General features: G+C 39.9%; 1 protein-coding gene across 1 annotated transcript; it reads right to left on the bottom strand.

The window, feature by feature from the left end:
• Nucleotides 1-5637: 5637 nt before the first annotated feature.
• LOC147318597 (galanin receptor type 1-like) lies at nucleotides 5638-19486 on the bottom strand. The gene is made up of 3 exons (XM_086310625.1): nucleotides 18508-19486; nucleotides 18349-18414; nucleotides 5638-9091 (listed from the first exon to the last, which is right to left on the bottom strand). The coding sequence occupies exons 1-3, from the start codon at nucleotides 19174-19176 to the stop codon at nucleotides 8771-8773; spliced, it is 1056 nt and encodes a 351-aa protein (XP_086166751.1). The 5' UTR covers nucleotides 19177-19486; the 3' UTR covers nucleotides 5638-8770.
• Between the last annotated feature and the right edge of the window lie 1476 nt (nucleotides 19487-20962).

Consider the following 20962-nt stretch of genomic DNA (forward strand, 5'->3'; position numbering starts at 1 on the left):
TGGGGAAGTCATCATCTCTTATTAATTATGTATTACTGAGAGGAAAAAAAGTCTATTACATAACTTTATTGAATGGTGCTGCAGAGAAGTCTGTGGTCATTATTATGCTTCAGGTATTATCAGCACCTTATTATTCCAGCCTGTTTGCCCGCAGATACAGTATGTGTTCCATTCAGGGTGATTTGTAATAGCTGATGTCTCAGCAGAGGAGTGAAGGAGAGGGAATTAACTCCATCATCAGGGATCTCTTCAGCCTTTGTGGCAATGAGCACAAAGCCTGCCCCGAATACACAATGGCCAATTTGCTTTGATGGATCAAGAGTGTACAGATGGCATTCAAAGATGCCATGTGTTCAGCTCAGAGACCCTCAACATATATGATTTTCAAGTGTTACGAGCAGTCTCTCTATTGTAAATTGTCTAAAACATACTTGAAAGATGACCTTGAACAAAGTGGAAACAATCACTTTTCAGTTTACTGGCATCTATTATAAAAATCGAATTGGCTGAAATGGGCAACTTGTCAAAAATAAAAATGCTATTGTTTCCCTAATCAAGCTGAAATCATCGCCAGTGTTTTCAGTGCCTTCAGTTCTGAGCGGTTCATTCCCCCGTAACCTTGAAGGTTTTCTCTCGTTTACTCTCAATTCTGTCAGGAGCGGAAATAAAGCTTAGCAGTTACTTTTCACTTTCTTCTTCTTCACTTCTGAAGCTGTATAGGTCACATGCGCCTTCATAGCATTTTTCTGGTGTTACGTGTCAGTGACTCAGCCCATGCAGTCCATTTGGGAAAGCCCATGCTGTTTCCCTAATGCATTTCTGGGAACAGACATGTACCTGTTGTAATTGTTTTTTCACTCCATTTTTGAAGTACAGGTGTATTATGCGATCACAGCGACCTGAAAGCACACCGGCACAGGAGGAAAGGTGATCCCGCTCGATGTGTGATATTCTACTACTGTCAAGAGCAAAATATGCAGAAAGGTAGATATTGGATGCCACTGCTGATACTCATTTGGATGACCTTAGATGCATTGTGTTTTCAGTTGAATTAAGCTATTATTCTAAACTAAGGAAACCACTTACTTTAATTGATTCTGGTTTACACAAGCTGCACACTGTTCAAGTTTCAACTGCTCATGCATCACTCATAATTACAAGAGCACAAATATTCACAGTGTGATATCCACCTAATCTGCAAAAAGTCATCATAGCTCATCTTCCAGCAAACACCGTGATACTGTAACACAAAAAGTGTAGAAAGAGAGAGAGAGAGTTCTCAGCAGATACGATGCAGTCGCTGTCTTTATTAAGCACACCCTGCTAGTACGGGGTTGGACTCCTTTTGTCTTCAGATTGATTACAGTGATCTCATTGTAATGTTCAAGAAACCAGTTTGAGGTGATGTGAGCTCTGTGACATGGTCCATTAACCTGCTGGAAGCTGCCATCAGATTATGGGTACACTGTGGTCATAAAGGAATGGACATGGTCAGCAACAATACTCAGGTTCGCTGTGGTGTTTGAAAGATGCTCAGTTGGTACTAAGGGCATGAAAGTGTGCCAAGAAAATATGGCCCACACCATTACACACTACCAGCAGAAACCTGAACTACTTTTACTAGGCTGGATGGATCCATGCTTTTCATGTTGTTCACACCAACATGACCCTATCACCCGAATGTTGCAGCAAAAATTAACATTCATCTGACCAGGCAACATTTTTCCTCTTCATAGCTGACAAGTGCGGAACTCAGTGTGGTCTTCTGCCACTGTTCAAAGGTGCTCTTCTGCATACTTTGGTTGTAATGACAACCTGGATTGAAGCAGCCCATCAGCACATCATTCTTGACCACGTCTATAAGACTAAATATGTTGACTTGCTGCAATGTGACTGATTAGGTATTTGTGTTAAAGAGCAGCTAAACAGGTGTGCCTACTGAAGTAGCCAGATGTGGTGCACACCCTGGACAGATCACGAGTCTGCCCCACACATTCACATCTATGGGCATTGACGTAGTCCCACTGAGTGCTTTTGGACAGCTTTGGAGGAAGCCAGAGTAACCAGAGAGAGCATGCAAACTCCACACAGAATGGTCCCGGCAAGACGGTGAACTTGAACCCAGGCAACAATGCTAGTCACCGTGCCGCCGGGCTGACCTATTTCTAGTGCTAATACAATACAAAAAAATTGATTAAATGCAGCTCATATTCACTATGAAATTGAGAAACAGAGCAATCCACACCTTCTTCGTTGGCTGACTTTTTGATATCCTCTCTGCAGTCCACACAGCTGGAAGTCAAATTTCTCTCTCCATCAGTGTCAGTTAGATAAAAGCCAATTCAAAGGAAATGAGGCTGCACTGTCTGTGCTCGGATGGAGTGAACAGCATCTTTGAGCGACTGACTGACTGATGTGTTTTTCTACCAAATGAAGTGAGGGTGTCTTTTTTGTTTCTTTTCCCCTTGTCGTGTGGAGCAACATGTGGCTTTGATGCTGATTTTGATTTGGATCCAGATGTAAAATTAGCAATAATAGCTTACCTTCAAGAAAGGGAACCTCATTAATCCCAAGCTGCACACGCAATTTTACCCCAACTCTTTTGCATCAGAGGCAGAGATGCTTTTATGGCAGGAATACGATCGCTTTGACATCAACAAGAGTTTGTAGTTCTTCTGTTGCTGCAGCTGCCTGAATAGACGCCATTCAAGCAGGCAAACATGAATGGCAAAGATGATTTATAAATGGCGCTGACGTCTGTTGCATTCATGCGCATGTATTAACGATATTGGACAATAAGCACACATGTAAACTCAGGGGCCGGCAGCAGCGGCTACTTCCGTTAAGGTGCACATCTCTGTGCAGGTGAGTCCATAAACAGACAATGAAAGAATGAGTCAAAGGAAGAGCAAGAGGAGTCATTCACCATACTACACCCTGTGACTCAGGACAGCCTTACACCGAGACAAGACACCCACATCATCGTCAGACAGACATTTAAACCACGAGTAAAAATGTGTTGCTGTGTGAGAATAAATTGGTAAGCAAGTTATTTTCTCCATGACAGCATATTTAATCAGGAGTAGCAGTTACTCTGACAATTTGTGCTTTACATTAAACATTTCAGAGTTTGTCTAGTGCCAACAAAACACCACACAACAAAGTGATTTTGTCATCTCGGTGTTTAAATCACGCAGAAAAAAGAAAGCTTTCCTTGTGAATGTTTGAGCTGAGATTTACATAAAAGGACATGAATTTATTAGTTTATTTGTGTGTGTGTGTGTGTGTGTGTGTGTGTGTGTGTGTGTGTGTGTGTGTGTGTGTGTGTGTGTGTGTGTGTGTGTGTGTGTGTGTGTGTGTGGGGCTCTGCCTCTTTTTGCCTCTGTTACATTATCTTCTTTTACCTTGACATTATAGCTGAAAGTTCACCTCTATGGAATAAAATGTTCATTAGCCTCTAGAGAAGATCTTTGTAAGACTTTTCTTAAAAGATTTTAAAATTAAGACAGCAAAGGTTGAGATATTACATTTTGCTTTTTCTTGGCACCCGAGTTAATTGTAAAGTAACTCGAGAGCTCAGAGCTTTCATCAGAGATTTGGGAGTGCTACTGGTGACTAACGAAAACAACCAGTTTGCCAATGACAGCATATTAAACTGTCTTGGTTCTTCTCTCACTGCTCTTAACTCCAGCCTCCATCCTTCTATTCTCCATTTATCTACCAGATGCCCTCAGATTTGCTTCCAGATCCAGTCACCTGGCTTTGTCCCCTCCTTATTAACGCCCGTAAAGGCTGATCTTCAGCTTTACCATGCACCTGCTTCCCATTCAGCATTCCCATGAGGAATGCTCAGACCTCTACATTGGAGAGACCAAACAGCCACTTCACAAGCGCATGGCACAACACAGAAGAGCCACCTCCACAGGACAAGACTCAGCAGTCCATCTGCATCTTAAGGATAAAGGACACTCTTTCGAGGATGCCAATGTTCACATTTTGGACAGAGAGGACAGATGGTTTGAAAGAGGAGTGAAAGAAGCCATCTATGTCCACTGTGAGCGACCATCTTTGAACAGAGGCGGGGGTTTACGACACCAACTCTCTGCCATCTATAATCCAGTTTTGAGATCCCTCCCCAGACGCCTTAACGCCCACTCACATCCTGGGCCATCTGATTTCAGGAATTCGCATGATAAGGTGGGGCCAGGTTTCACAATGAGCTCACCCGAAACTCTGGCTGATTGGAACCCACACCCAGTTTCACACCTTGGCTCAGGCGATTAGAGGATCATCAGGGGGTCCTTTTGTCCCTCTGTGGGGGGTTACTCCCACTAGGTTTATATCTGGGACTCTCCACCATTTGACCTTAGAACTGAAGAAGCTTCTCGGATGAGAGGTGAAACGTCTTCAAGCAACTTAAAGAAGTCCAGACGCTTTTCTTTGCAAGCTCCTTTGACTACGATGACCTGGATGACTGAGAACCTTCACAGACACTTAGGCAACAACTGGTGTCAATTTGGCAGCCAAGGCAGGAAAACTAGACAGTGGCTCAATGCACTTGAGTTGGAAGTTAGGATTTAAGATACTTAGAAACAGCCAACTACAAAACATGCAAACTCATCTGTGAAAAAGAAGTGGATTGCAGGGGGCACCTAGCAACAATCAGGGCTTGCAGTTTACTCAACTATATTTCCACCTCACTGGTGAGGAAGTGTTGTGATTTTGCCATATTGTAAAAGAAGACGCATTAACTGAGTAAACTCATACCTGTCAAATGTCTGGTAGGAGATTTCTTGCACAAACATGATACTTATTAGTCTGAGTGGGGTTTATTTTCTGTACACTTTGAATAGACAATTTATGCGAAGGGAAACTGAAAGTTGATGGCAATATCACTCGTTTCACTGCTATTTGATCTACAAAAACTATCACAGATATTTTTTGATTAATAACCTTTATTATAATGAGTGTCACTTCACAAAATGTTCGCCTTGATGCTAGAATGTGAAGGGATCATTGAAGATATTGGTCACATGATGATCCAAAGTGGTGGGATAACAAAAATTGCCATTTGTCAGAACCCTCAGCAATCCAACCTCATAGAAAGGAAAATCAAATTCCCAGTTTGCTTCTGTTTACTGTTAGGCTTAGCAATTTCATTAAAGCTAAGAGGAGCCGTTTCTCTTATTTGTACTGATTTTCAAAGCAATAAAAAAATGTCCTTTGGGTGATTTTTATTTCAGCTGCACACCTGTGGATATACTTGGTGTTTCAAAGGGGATTAAATTACTGTTTTTATATTGATATTTGGCATCTTTGTACATAGAACTGCTTTGAAAAAGCTACATATTTACAATAGAAAACATCATTGCAAAGAAACCGGTCATTGGGTTCACTGGGTGGATTTGATGCCAGGACTCTCTATACTGTGTAATCTAAAAAAACAAACTGGAGGGATCTGAACTGGTGTGGGTCTGCTCCATGGTTTCATTCTTTTGGCACTTTGAGTTATACACAGTGATAATCAAGAAGGTGAGAGTTGGTTTGGGGTATAAATGAGGCTTAAGAAAATGCTACTTTTATAAATAAAGCCTCAGTGTGACATAAGAATTCGCTTTTTGAATAAACACAGTGAAATTTCATGTATGTGAGCAAGTGTTGTTTATGGAATAAGACAACTCCACCGAGGAAATGCCAGAGTTTAATGTGACTATAATACAAGCAGCACTGCATAAGACACAATCAAAAGCCTGAATATATTTCATAATACAATCCAGATATCAATATACTTAAAAGAGAGTTATATAATTGTTTTGTCAGATTTTGATTTTATATCACAGCTGTTTTAATACAGGAATCAGAGTCAAAAAGCAAGCCACACTAAACAAAATGCACTAAAAGTTGTACAAATGTGTGTCTCTCCAGAAACTTACAGTTAGAAAGAATTACATTTATTGCATTTACTCACAAAATGGTATGTGCATACATTTGGTTTTACCATACTGTTTTTAATTCCATTTTTATTTATGAGAAAAAACATTTTACTGAGCATGGAGTAGATGAATTTTGAAGAAAAAAAAAAGAAAGAAAGTTTAATCCATAAATCTACATTTCAAAATGAAAATAAAACATGTAAGAAAATAGCCGTCACATTACAGTTACAGTATATTCATTGTACTCATGAAACAGTAAATACCAAAGGGAACGCAGGGATAAAATTCTCATAGAGCCTAGAAATTAAAAGAGCTCACAGCGTTAGCAGTAATAATAAAAAGTACACAAATAAAGCAGAATAAAAGCTGGAACCACTTAGTCTGTATCCTCTGATCTTCTTCTCCTGTACTTAGATATGCCTAAACATATGATTAATATTGATCAGTAGTCTATAATTACTAAAACAGTTATACTGTAATTTGGGGACTGCAATAAAAAGTGATATCAAACTGAAAATACATTCTTGATTAAAAAGAAAAATGTTGTTCATTAACTCTTTTTACGGAAATCAGTAGCTATGTTCCCTACACCATCAGGATGTGGTTTCCAAGCACGTCCTATTTAAAAAGAAAGAAAGAAAGAAAGAAAGAAAGAAAGAAAGAAAGAAAGAAAGAAAGAAAGAAAGAAAGAAAGAATCCTGAGTCCTTTGTGGGTATAATTATCTGTGCAGTCAGCAATACAGTGAGCAAAGTCATCAACTGCATCTCTGTCAGAAAAAGCCTCGACTCTCACATCTAAGAGCCTCAATGAGAGCGAGGGCAAGACTCGGATGACCCTGATTACCGGTATTTGCTGTTCTCAGGAGAAAGATGGTGCTGTGGACTAAAATCTTAAGCAGAGTATTTGTGGTTACAGAGAATACCGAGCAGTACTGTATTTAAAGCTCTCATCTTGTGTACTTTAAATTATTTTGTTGCACTGAGATAAAGCTACTATACGGTGATTTGGCACATCACATATATTGTACAACATTAAAATTCTTCATTTCCATTGTTCTGTTGTTTTCTTGGTTACAAAGATGGCTACCAGGAAAAGTACAACAAGCATCGGTACATTCAACAGCCAGGCTGATTGATACAGCACAACACAATCTGAAAACTGTTTACGTAGCATCATAAGCAAGTACAGCAAGATTTCCAAAGACATATGTGAATATAAGCTTTAGCTTTTAGTATTTACAACCAAATGTAATAATAAAATACATTGTTTCTCAAGCAGAGTGCAACTTAAATAGTAGGTCTTTTATTTTTAATCTACGGTGAAGGACCATCAGCAGGGATGGACAGCTTACTTGAAAAATGTTACTCATTTAATACTCATGTATATGATCCTTGTCATGAGTGCAGTTAAGATGTACCTTATTTAACAACCCCAAAACACACACAGTGATGATTACAATTTCAATATGTAGAAAAACAATTAAAAAAATCTTTTAGTTCCAGTCTTTCATATTTTTTCCTCAATGGGAGGTACAGCAGACTATTTGCCAAACAGATGGCTGTGATACTGACCACAAACTCCAGAGGTCTATTACACAAAAATATTGTCTGTGGTCATATGAAATTTGCTTTAAGATGATTATAAAGCATGTTTGATAGTTCAATCAAATCAAAACAGGCTCTTAAACCCTAAAAATGGACTACGGGGATTACAATCAAGTCATTGCCAAATAAATTAAGACAATGTTGATTTAGTCTATGGGCACCTATAGTTTCCTGGTAAACTAGTTTTGGCACTGGTTTTAATTCTCAATCTGGTGTCTGTAACAACAGACAAAATAAAGAAAAGTTATCCACTACAGAGTTAAATATTAGCCAACTTTCATTCAACTTAACTTGAAACAAAATTGTATGTTTCCATGATATTAGTGAGTCATGCTTGCTAATCTTTTTTAAAAAGGGCCTTTTTGGTACTAATTTAACTAGAATTCACAAGCACATTAGGACTATTAAAGACCTTCATATCCTAGACCCTTTTTATGAAACAAAAGAGTAGCTTTTTAGAGTTATTGCGCCATAATCACACTCCTGTCTTCGGAAAACCATTGTTTGCTTTCACTGTCCAGGTTTTCAGGGTTAACATTAGCATACCAAGCTAAAAGTAGTTAGCAACACGTAAACTGGGCTTAAATGTGTCTAGTTTATGACATGTAATTTGTAGAAACAGTTTTGGATGTAGCTAGGAGCCACCTGTTTTAGAAACAGCTAGCTAAGAGGAGCTCATTCAAGCTAGCTCAGCTAGCATGTTATCCTATACCTCTTTCATCACTAAAGAAACAAAGATGGCAAAACAACCACTGGATCAGATGCATGAATTTTGTGATCCTTTACTACTTCTTCATTGAATAATCCAAATCCTGCAAAATCATACAAGTATTTATTTATTTATTTAAACAGACTGTATTACAGGTATATATGTGTTGCTTCTTTTAATACAACTCTTACTTTTTATGAAAAATTTCCACTTATTGGACCTGCACCAATCTTGTTTTTCTTTTCCTCATGCAGAGTTTTAAATTCATTGATTTGAATAAACTCACTTTCTACAGTTTAAGAGAGGTCACTGTCGAAGAAGGATGACTTTTTCTCAGTTTCAGACAGGTTTTTTTTTTCCATTAGTGATGACATGTACAGTAGCAATCACAGCCGGATCAAAGAGGCAGTAATCGTGTCCTGCAGTCACTGGTGCCTTATCCCCTCTAGTCCAGGTGAAATTAACAGCGCTTATGTGGAATATTACAGCTTTCGCGATATCCATGCGACAGAAAAAGAAAAAGTCAAACATTTGTGCAGTTAGTTGAGGGCGGCGTATCCACTTTGCTACGAATGTCCTTGATGTCATTGAGCGGGGAGTCACTGGTTCTAATCTGGCATTTAAACACCTGCTTATAGGCCTTTCTGAAGTTCTCCGACAGGAAGGCGTAGATGACCGGGTTGACTGATGAATTGCTGTACGCCAGGCAGTGTGCAGCCACCCGCAATACAAAGGAGGCTTGGTTTAGCGGGAAGGTCCCAAACTCCACCCAGAGGTGAACTACATGATGAGGGAGCCACGACAGGCAGAACACCACCACCACCACAAGCACCGTCTGAGCAGTCTGGGATCCACAAAGGAAAGGGAAAAAGGTAAGATTTTGTCAGTATCTACAAGGATAACAAATACAGAATTTAATATTCTATTTAAGCTTGAAGTCTTGTTTACGATAGAAGAATAAAGCTTGGAAAGTCATTGATGAGATAGTGGCATGTTTGGGACCAATCTGCATTGTAAAAATTGTGTGAGATCATTAACATCCTATAATCAAGTTCCTGCCCTCCAGTAGAAGTCTTTGAGACCATGCTCATTTTTAAGTATGCATTGCTTGAGAAACATTATGAGTTATTTTTGCTAACCAATATCTTAGATTTTGGCAGCAGTATGCACATCACTGCATTCTTATCTCTGCATCAGCAATGGGAGTGTGTGGAGAGATCTGTCAGACAGTCCATTGACAGCAAGTGAAAGAGAGAGAGAGTAAGCAGGCTCTGGCTTCAAGCCAAACTAAAGTGCGCTTCAGGAGACTTTGGATGACTAATGTCCAACAACTCAGAAGATAATGGATTAATATTCTTTGTTGATATGCCATTTTTCTTTGGCCTGAGGATCGAGGAGCTCATCACACATCAATAAACCTTCTCATACCCCCATTTACATTTAATCATTTTAGAGTTTAACAGTAAATACTGAGAACTTTGCACTGATAATATTATGATCCCATACCACAGACTTTAATTAATCAACATTACATAAGTGACTTTTAACATCTCTACATGCACATTTGGGTGATTCCTATTTGCAAATGCTACGTGTTATTTTTGTTAGGTTTACTCAGTAGCATGGCAATGTGGCATACTTGTTTAATTCTTAAATCTCATGACAGCTGTGTTGACTGTTCTGTTCTTCTGTATTACAGCTGTTTTCCCCCAAAAAAGTTAAGAGAGTTTTGAACATATTTATCAATTAGAAAACAATCAACTTAAGCACAGTGCCCAAGGCAAATAGTGCGTGAGCAGTGGATGAAGTTAACAAAGAACTGGTATGAACAAAAACAGCAGATCTGACCTTAGACAGCTGTTTAAATATTTTCAAGTACGGCCTAAAAACCTTGAAAAAGCAGACGTACTGTAAATGCCTTTTCACCCGACACTTAATGAGTCACTGGTGGCATTTCATCCACAGTCTGTGTCATAAACTCATTTCTGTAGCTACTTACAAAACCTGTAAAATGATGTGACAGTTATCATAAATCAAATTGTAATCGGAAGATTGCCGGTTCAAGCCCCGGCTCGGACAGTCTCGGTCGTTGTGTCCTTGGGCAAGACACTTCACCTGCCGCCTACTGGTGATGGCCAGAGGGGCTGATGGCGCGATATGGCAGCCTCGCTTCTGTCAGTCTGCCCCAGGGCAGCTGTGGCTACAACTGTAGCTTGCCTCCACCAGTGTATGAATGTGAGAGTGAATGAATAGTGGTATTGTAAAGCGCTTTGAGGGGTCCCGAAAAGCGCTATATAAATGCAATCCATTATTATTATTATTAAATTTACATAATATCCAAGAAGAAGAAATTAAACGATGTTATTCTTCCTACAAACAAAAAAAAAGGAAGAAAAACTAATTACATGCTCCTTGATTTGCTGAGGTAGTAAGAAGATTTATTGCAGGGCTAATTACTTCTCATCAAAGATAACGGAAATATTGAAAATCCTGAATCAGGAATTCAGCTTTCCAAGTTTTGATGGGTATAAGTTAGAAATAATATTTAGCCAACCATCTGAGCAAGTAGCTGTCAGAAGTAACAGAGCTGATGTTAAGTGTAAAGTGAAAATATTCTCAACTAAATGAATATGAGTGCACAGATTTTCACCTCATTGGAGAGCATTCTGAGATGCAGTATTTTTACTGTTATGAAAAATGAAAAGCCTAATATGTCATTTCCTTGTATGACAACTATGCAACCTACAAGGTTTTAAAAAACATTTTTATGGCAAGCACAAAAAATGCCAGAAAGTTGCTAAATCAGCTGACTGTAAGGTCTCGATGGTAACCTAATTGTTTTGGTGTTGTAGATTTCAGCATTGCTGTTTGGTTCAGTCTAAAAAGGCACAATCTGTAAAGCAGAAAAATGACACCAATGAAGAAGTGCCAAAAACTGAAGTTCAGCTCGGTGCCACTTGACTCCAAAAAGCAAGTCTTTCGCCACAGACTCCTGTTTTGAAATGCTCAACTTTACAGCATTAAAAAGTATGATTACAGCCTATTAAAAAAGACAACTCTGAGTGGGGTGAACGTTTGTAGAATTTTTAATGGATTATCTGAGTAATTATGGCTTGCTGTGTGGAAATGTGTGCTGTGTGTGTATTACTTAGCAAAAATGTGTTGCTAGCATAGAGTTTAGCTTGCTATCCAAACTAACGTGTTTGCTATTAAAGCAACAGTTCATACTCTCATCTAAATGTGGTGCTTTTGATCAAAAAAAAAGCTAACATGACTGCCAAATGCAGAGTTTTAAACCAAATGGTGATATCACGGTGGATATGTCTTTTGGTTGGTAATAGCAGCAGGCAGCAGTATTCACGGGCGCTAAAAGAACGCTGCTGTGTGCATCGTTAGAATCACTGTTAGGAACTTCTGAGCATAGTGATGGAGTCAAACATTCCAGCCACTAACCTGACTCCAGATACTGTTCAGTGCTGTGTGTATAGGCAACATGTTCACATGAGCGACTTTAGAGTATAATGCTATTTTATATGGCTAATATTTGTGCGGTCTGATGAAATGCCCTGCGATCCTTATTTAACTGTAACAAAATACAGTACTGCATTGATAAATTACAATAAATATAGTTTTAAAAAAATATTTTACCAGTCACATGATACAGTGGGGCAAAAAAGTATTTAGTCAGCCACCGATTGTGCAAGTTCCCCCACCTAAAATGATGACAGAGGTCAGTAATTTGCACCAGAGGTACACTTCAACTGTGAGAGACAGAATGTGAAAAAAAAATCCATGAATTCACATGGTAGGATTTGTAAAGAATTTATTCGTAAATCAGGGTGGAAAATAAGTATTTGGTCACCTCAAACAAGGAAAATCTCTGGCTCTCACAGACCTGTAACGTCTTCTGTAAGAAGCTTTTCTGTCCCCCACTCGTTACCTGTATGAATGGCACCTGTTTGAACTCATCATCTGTATAAAAGACACCTGTCCACAGCCTCAAACAGTCAGACTCCAAACTCCGCCATGGCCAAGACCAAAGAGCTTTCGAAGGACACCAGGAAAAGTATTGTAGACCTGCACCAGACTGGGAAGAGTGAATCTACAATAGGCAAGCAGCTTGGTGTGAAAAAATCAACTGTGGGAGCAATCATCAGAAAATGGAAGACATACAAGACCACTGATAATCTCCCTCGATCTGGGGCTCCACGCAAGATCTCATCCCATGGGGTCAAAATGATCATGAGAACGGTGAGCAAAGATCCCAGAACCACACGGGGGGACCTGGTGAATGACCTGCAGAGAGCTGGGACCAAAGTAACAAAGGTCACCATCAGTAACACACTACAACGGCAGGGAATCAAATCCCGCAGTGCCAGACGTGTTCCGCTGCTGAAGCCAGTGCATGTCCAGGCCCGTCTGAAGTTTGCCAGAGAGCACATGGATGATACAGCAGAGGATCGGGAGAATGTCATGTGGTCAGATGAAACCAAAGTAGAACTTTTTGGTATAAACTCAACTCGTCGTGTTTGGAGGAAGAAGAATACTGAGTTGCATCCCAAGAACACCATACCTACTGTGAAGCATGGGGGTGGAAACATCATGCTATGGGGCTGTTTTTCTGCCAAGGGGACAGGACGACTGATCCGTGTTAAGGACAGAATGAATGGGGCCATGTATCGTGAGATTTTGAGCCAGAACCTCCTTCCATCAGTGAGAACTTTGAAGATGAAACGAGGCTGGGTCTTCCAACATGACAATGATCCAAAACACACCGCCCGGGCAACAAAGGAGTGGCTCCGTAAGAAGCATTTGAAAGTCCTGGAGTGGCCTAGCCAGTCTCCAGACCTCAACCCCATAGAAAATCTGTGGCGGGAGTTGAAAGTCCGTGTTGCTCGGCGACAGCCCCAAAACATCACTGCTCTCGAGAAGATCTGCATGGAGGAATGGGCCAAAATACCAGCTACTGTGTGTGCAAACCTGGTAAAGACCTATAGTAAACGTTTGACCTCTGTTATTGCCAACAAAGGTTATGTTACAAAGTATTGAGTTGTATTTTTGTTATTGACCAAATACTTATTTTCCACCCTGATTTACGAATAAATTCTTTACAAATCCTACCATGTGGATTCATGGATTTTTTTTTCACATTCTGTCTCTCACAGTTGAAGTGTACCTCTGGTGCAAATTACTGACCTCTGTCATCATTTTAAGTGGGGGAACTTGCACAATCGGTGGCTGACTAAATACTTTTTTGCCCCACTGTAGGTAAACATTTTTGTCTTGATACAAGTTAGCACTGGCCAGAGAAATCTTTCTGACCCCAACACAACTACACACATAGACACAAAGACACGGTGACTATGAACAGGTTCTCACAGTTTTAGCGCAGTATTACAGTAAAAGCAGGGTTTTGTTTGAATGGTGTCCATAAAACATTCACATCTTCCCCTAAACCCACAGAGAGGCAGTCGTTAGGTTATTGTAAACGACTGCAGCAGAAACACCTTCTGTCATAAACTTTTAGCTCATCACTCAAGAACTGATTTACCTAACAACCCAAAGGTGATTCTTTCGAGTTTTTAAAGTCAAAAATGGACACCAAGATGACTTTTCTTCAAAGAGAAACACAAGAAAAACTGTTATCATGTTGGGAAATTATCATTTGGCAAGTTTGTGCTACATTTTTGATATTTCCACAACTAATCATCACTAGTAATCAAAAAATATCATTTGGATTTACAGTTTTCTGCAGCTCTTTTTAAATGTTCATTCAACATTGTTCTCATTACTCCCGAAGTCACTGGGAAATTACTGCATGCTGTTGGGTGTCAGTCAATTCATTCAGTCTCCCAGGCTTCAGATATGCATATTACAGCCTACACACATTCTTAAATAATTTCAGAATGACTTGGCCAAACATTTATTTTTGTAATTATCTATAACCATCTGTGTTTTCCATCTGCATAACAGACTTAAGCTCCTAAGATTTAACACTGCTTACTGCATGGCTCCTCAACCTCAGATTTAAAACAGAGAAAAAAATCCAGACACATATAATCAGAAAGGATTTGTAGCATATATGTGACACATATATAAAAAATCAACTCCTTGCAAAGACCTTGCAGAAAAGAAAGGTTCGTATTCCCTATGGTTTCCTAGATTTGTGTGTTGACAGTGTGTTGTGTTGTGACTTTTGAAGGCTGTGTGATTCCTCCTCTGTGAGGCTGAAGTCGATAAGAACATTGGTTGTGTTTCACAACAGCCATGGGAGCAACCTTGGTCTTCCCAGCTGCTTTTAACAATATATTTCACCAGCCTGACAGAGAGCAGCTGAGACCTAAGTTAAACCCATTTCTGCACAAATTCCCTTTGCTTTCACCAGATGCAATTTATTCTTTTTACCTGTTGATTTTCATCTTTTATGGAGGGAAACCCTTGATAATATGTCTGTGTGCTAATAGTATGAAAAAGAAGATTAGAACCAGAATGTCAGTCGGATTTTTGCTCATCTGGCTCATCAGGATTTGATATGTTTTAGACGTAATGGATTTAATCAGCATTTTGAAAAATATGCAGATTTTCATTCATGTACAGTAAACTGATAGGACTCTGATACCTCTCAGTTATAGCCTACAACCCAGAAAAAGTGGGGAACAGCTAAGTTCACCGATTCATTTTATTGGGGTGTTATTTGTGGGATTATTTTTGACAGGCAGTAAGATGGAGACAACAGGATGTCCTGAAATGGTCTGCTCTTACATAACATCATCTTATCGCAGATTAAACCTTCAGGTCAGCTTTCAAGTTGTAATTGTGAGCCTGAGAAATTTGGTGTTTTTTGGACAAAACAGTCAGGTCCATAATTTACTGGACAAAGATGCATTTTTTTTTAGTTTTGCCTCTGTAAACCACCATAGTTAATATGTGATTGAAGTACAAACCCACAGCTTTAATTCAAGAGTCTGTGTATGTTCCCAGTCATCAAAGTCATGGTAGTCTAGGCCCTTGAAAAGAAGAAGCCTCGTGGATGAGAGGTGAGGCATCTTCGAAAAACTATAATAAGTCCAGTCGCTGTCTTTTTCAAGCTCCTTGGACTTTAATTCAAGAGGTTTAACTTGACCCCAGAGGGTTTGCATGAACTGAGGACTGTTTTAAATAGAATAAGAATTGCAGTGACTGCCTGAAGTCTTGAACTCATGGACATCATGTCTTCCTCCTTTGAGATGCTTTACATTGATTTCAACCACCTTCCGTTGCTGCTTGTTTGTGGGTCGTTTTGTATTCAGTCTTGCATTTATGAACACAAAACGCTGCTCAACTTGGTCGAGCTCAGGTGACTCCGTTGGCATTTGAAGAACATTCCATGTCTGGGACTTTAGAAACTTGGATTGCTTTGCAGCTTTCGCTTATAAAACCATTTGCACTTTGATGCACTGTCTGATTGTTTTTGCAGCATTTTGCTGAATCTGACCAGAGAGTTTTCTTCATAATTCATCCTCCTACTTCTATCATGTCATCAATAAACACCAGTGATACATTTCTACTGACAACCATAAGTTGTCTCCTCCAAGTTTTTACAGATAGTGCTGTATGCTTCACATCATGAGCTGCTTCTTTCATTCTCCATACTGCTCACTTGAGGTTATCCTGGTACAAGTTCATCTTCGTTTCATCTCCCCAAAGATTTCTCTGAACTCTGCAGACTCTTGTAGATGTTTTCTGGCAAAGTCTAAACTGCTGCTAGCGTAGCCAGTGGTAAATCTTCTGTTCTTGCATTCATGAAGGCGTACCGAACTCTTTGAGAGTGTTCTTTAATTGGTTAGATTTTGCAAAGTGGTTTATCTTTGTCATCATGAACTTTAGTTATCTTCTGTTCTTACAGTGTTGCTGAGCTGGCCAGTTCATTCATTCTTTTGAAAAATGAACCAGATTATTGTTTTGGCCTCTCTTCAAGTTTTATGCTATCTCTCTGAGAGGTTTGTTTTGTTTTTTGGCCTCCCTTGCCAAACATCTGACACCGCCTTAGGTCTCATATTAAAAATACAGTGAAAAGCTATCAACTATAAATTCAACACTTTGAATTAACTTCAGATATTGTCCATCCCTCCATCCAGATAATGTGTCTGCTTCTTTTTTCATGAAAAACAAGGTAACGCTACTTGCCTTCTCAGTCAATTGTCCAAATACTTTAGAGCCTCTGAAAATGGGACACTGTGTATATAAATTGCTGTAATTCCTTAACCAGTAAATTATCATTTTTACAAAGCTTCTTGAATTAAAGCTTAAAGTCTGCACTTCAATCATATCTGTTTGAATTAAAATCCACTGTGGTTTATTTGTCTAACAAAGTATAGACCCAACAGTATGTGCTACTTTGTTATATGAATTATGTTTTCAATAAATCTGTGGGAAAATGTCTGCAAAGCCCCCATAGTTTTAATTCATAGCCCAGTTTATACTGTTACGACAGGAAAGAAGTTCATTAGCACTGTACGCGGGTAATAGCAGCTTCCAGTATTTACTGTATGTTGAGATAAGCTAAGCCACCTCCTCGCTGTATTTTTAAAGGACTGATAAGAGATTTTTTTAATTAAATCAAGAAAGCTGTAAAGCATATTTCCCAGCACTCCAAGCTGCAGCCCAGACTATTCTTCATATAATATGACCAAGCCACTGTGGTTAAGTTACTGGTACCAGCCAAGTTAGTCTCTGAGTCAGGCTGCTGAGAAATCAACCAGGGGTTTGATTCACTGTTGTGCTTGTGCCAGAACATGTGTCAGTCCAAAAATAGTTTCCTCTTGAAAGTGTGTTTCATTTAGTGTCTGCCATTTCACACCATAAGAGGAAAGACAAAGAAGTGTAAGTAGCTTAAATCCCTCTAACCTGTTTGTAGATTAAATGATAGAAATAAAAGTAATAAAGTAATAACCTAGAACAGGGGTGTCGAACTCCAGGCCTCAAGGGCCGGTGTCCTGCAGGTTTTAGATATCACCTTGGGTCAGCACACCTGAATCAAATGATTAGTTCATTACCAGGCGTCTGGAGAACTTCAAGACATGTTGAGGAGGTCATTTAGCCATTTAAATAAGCTGTGTTGGATCAAGGACTCATCTGAAACCTGCGTGACATCGGCCCTCGAGGCCTGGAGTTCGACACCTCTGACCTATAAGGACTGTAGGTATTACTAAACACTTCTCCTAAGACACACTGGACTAATCAGAGAGATACTGCCAAGGAAACACAAAACATGCATATTCATCAAAAGTGCATACACATGATCCAGTTTTCAGTATAAAATTCTCATCTTTGTCAGTTTTACACCGGCTTGTATTTTTCCTCACTGCAGCTGCTGATTCCCTCTGAAAGTGTGTAAAAGTGCTCTCTTCTGACATTCATTTTAGTCTCTCAGTACCTGCAAACGTAATTTATGTATTACAGGGTTTAATGATTTGTTGGACGACCATTTATCACAAAGTTATTGGTGTGACAATCTCTTCCAGGACTCCCCGCATAGCAAACACAATAAATCATCAGAACATCAGAAATTCCCGATTCACTTTCCACAGTTGTTTAGGTTTCAGGTCATAAAAGCATGTTTCTAGAGAAGTACGCACGAAAGCACATGTAAATCCTCATCGGTCCATCTCCCCAACTGACCGGGAGTCTGTACTCCTGGCTTTGTAACATTGTAAGCAGTTATCAGATGCTGTGACATATAACAGACAGACGTATCGGTAATCAAGTAGGCGACTGCAGATAGCTACTCTCAGGAAAGTCAAATGACCTCCAAAGAGTATGATAGTCTAGATGGCAGCTTGATTGTGCATTACCTTTTGGCCATCAAGCTCAAGTGCACCAGTTAATAGTACACGTACACAATATTGCATTTATATTTATTATTCTGGCTACAAGGGAGAGTCGGAGGTAATGATTTGGTGTATGGCTATTCCTGCACCAAATTATAGGTGCTGGACTGTGGTCGGCCAAATACTTGAGTGAATTCTTATTCTTTATTCAAAAAAATGAATGCATAAACTATCAATGGCTATACTATAATGGCTATTCCCCAACCACCCAACACATCGCTATGATACGTACCTTTTTCTTTGATGCCTCTGACTTTTTGGACATATTTCTTAGTTTTTTGTGCAAGTGATTTAACACCTGTAAACAAGGGATACAGAAGTCAAATGTACATTTCTTTAGCAGTAATTCCTCTAATTATATCACTGACCTGTGTGAACAGCCTTTTCTTACCTTTGCATAACAGAAAGAAATGAGCAGCAGAGGCAGCACATAACCAAAGATAAACGTGCAAACCACATAGATCTTCTTCTGGTTCTGATCCGGCCACACTTCCCAGCAAAAGGTGTGATTTTCCCCTCTCTGAAAAATATTCTGGTAATACATGATAGGCGCAGCCATGGCCAGGGAGAGTATCCAAATCACCACCACACCAATAAGAGCGTGCTTCGCCACCCGAATAGAGGACGACTTTCTGGAGTGAACGATGGCAATGTATCGGTCCACTGACATAGCGGATAGGGTGAAGATGCTGACCAGCATAGAAACAGTGAAGAAGTAGTGGATGAATTTGCAAATAAACGCACCGAGCACCCAAGTGGGCATCATGTAGATAGTGGACTGGAAAGGGATGCAGAAGAGCAAGTAAGACAGGTCTGCTATGCTTAGGTTCAGGATGAATATGTTGGTGGTGCTTCGAGGTTTTCCCGGTTTGCTCCGGGCCAGCACGGTGATCACCATGGAGTTGCCCAGCACGCCGAGCGTAAAGATGAGCCCGAAAACCAGAAGCGTGATGAAATTATCCGTGCCGATCCCGAATAAAAGTTTCTCGTCCTCCTCCTCCTCCACACGGCTGAGGTTCCAGGGCTCTTCCAAGAGCCAAACAGAGTCTGTCAAGTTCATTATTTATTCTTTGCTCTTCGGATTAAGTTAAAAGGTAAGCAAAGGCACCTGCAGCTGGTCTGTGCTGCTTCATTGCACGGAATTTTCTGGGCAAGGGTTTATGGTCAGGTACGTTTCCATCAGCGTTCCTGCAGACAGTATTGTTGCTCTCCTGTGTCTTTGTGTCGAGACTTCGGTAAATCCCCCTCTTAGCTTTCTATATTATATTTGTGTATATTTCAAAGCGATCTCGGTTTTTGTGCAGCGTTAAATCAGCTTTGCAGCTGCGCGTTTTGGAGTCGCTCTCCCGGCGCGCACCTGACCCGAGCGCGCAGCGACCGCGCCGATCCAGTCTGTTGCTTCTTTCTCCGCGTCGGGACTTTTTCCTCTCAGATTAGAGAAGGGGCTGGGCTCTACCGCTGCACGTCAGCATCAATACCACCTCCCAAGAAATAGGGGAGGGGGGGGGGGGGGGGGGGGGGGGGAGCGAGAGAGAGAGAGAATTAATGGAATACTGTTTATTCTACGTGTTTCCGAAACCATCCCATTAAAACTGAACGTCAAAGTAATTTTCCTTGTCAGATTCAGTTTGTTTGTGATACTTTACGGCCAAGGTGCAAATGCTGCTCTGATCACAGGGCTGGTCTGTCAAATGTGCAATAAACCACAAAACAATATCGTTCGCCAGTCATGGTCTGATTGGCTTAAATGGCTTTTATCATAGAAAGAAAATAAACTGCCGAAACATGTTATAACAAATGGTACTTGGTTGCAGTGTCATTTTTATAATGTCTGCCTTATTTCACCCAGTAAAAAGGAAATGTACATTCTGATGCACTTTTCTGATTAGGAAAGCTCTCATTTGTCTTATTTGACCAGTTTTTAAGTTTTGGTTACTCAATAATATGAACAATAATCAAATCACAAGCAGACGAAGATTGTTTAGCAGATGTTGACCTTAGTGTGCATGTGTGTGTCTGTGTGTGTTCCCTCAGATTGTTGTGATCCCTCAGAAGACTTGGGGAGTCTTTTTTCAAATCCAAGTTGACAAGAATGTCCTGCATGAACTGTTAACTTATTGTTCTGTGAATAACGTGGCGGAAAAGCGACTAAAAATACATTATGGAAATAACACAGGGGCACGCTGACTTTTTTCCCTCTAAACAGCAACAGTGAAAATAAATTTATACCAGCCAATTTCCAAGAGTCCAAAGTGACATTTTCAAGTCGCTTGAGTTGTCTTGCAGGCAGCAATCAAAAACTAGAAGATGCGCTGTGTACTATTAAAAAAAAAAGCAACGACAGAAATGCTGCAAATTCTTGCAAGAGAAAAGCAGTTTGACCGTTTTATTTTTTGCAGTAAAACTGCAAAATATCTGCCATTCTGCTAATAAATGTAACCACTAATCTCCAGCATTACTCAGGATTTTTAGAATTTGCTCTTCATCTATAGAAATGTATTATTGTTGAGCACTACAGGTGAAGCTCAGTGAATTTTAACCATGCATGCTCAGTCATCCTTACCTGAATGATTGAGCATGCATACAACCAGTTAATAAGCTCAAAGACCCTTAACAAGAATTGTACCTGATGTGAATTGCTTTAAATAAAGAATGAGTCTACCATGGTGCTCCTTACCCTCGTGCTGATTAGGAAAATGGATTTTACTGTGTCGCCTTTTTAATCCACTCTGTAATAAGTCAGCTGTTTGCACATGTGATTTTGTAAATTGTTGCTTGTTTATAGGTGAAGTAGCTTCAATATAGCAATATCGTTCATTTGGAGCCACATTTGGAGCTTCCTTGAA

Source organism: Aulonocara sp. 'chitande type north' Nkhata Bay, linkage group LG11 (assembly GCF_057382095.1).
Source record: "Aulonocara sp. 'chitande type north' Nkhata Bay isolate Kocher_YH1m ecotype deep benthic linkage group LG11, A_spYH_male_GT1.1, whole genome shotgun sequence".
Lineage (NCBI taxonomy): Eukaryota > Metazoa > Chordata > Actinopteri > Cichliformes > Cichlidae > Aulonocara > Aulonocara sp. 'chitande type north' Nkhata Bay.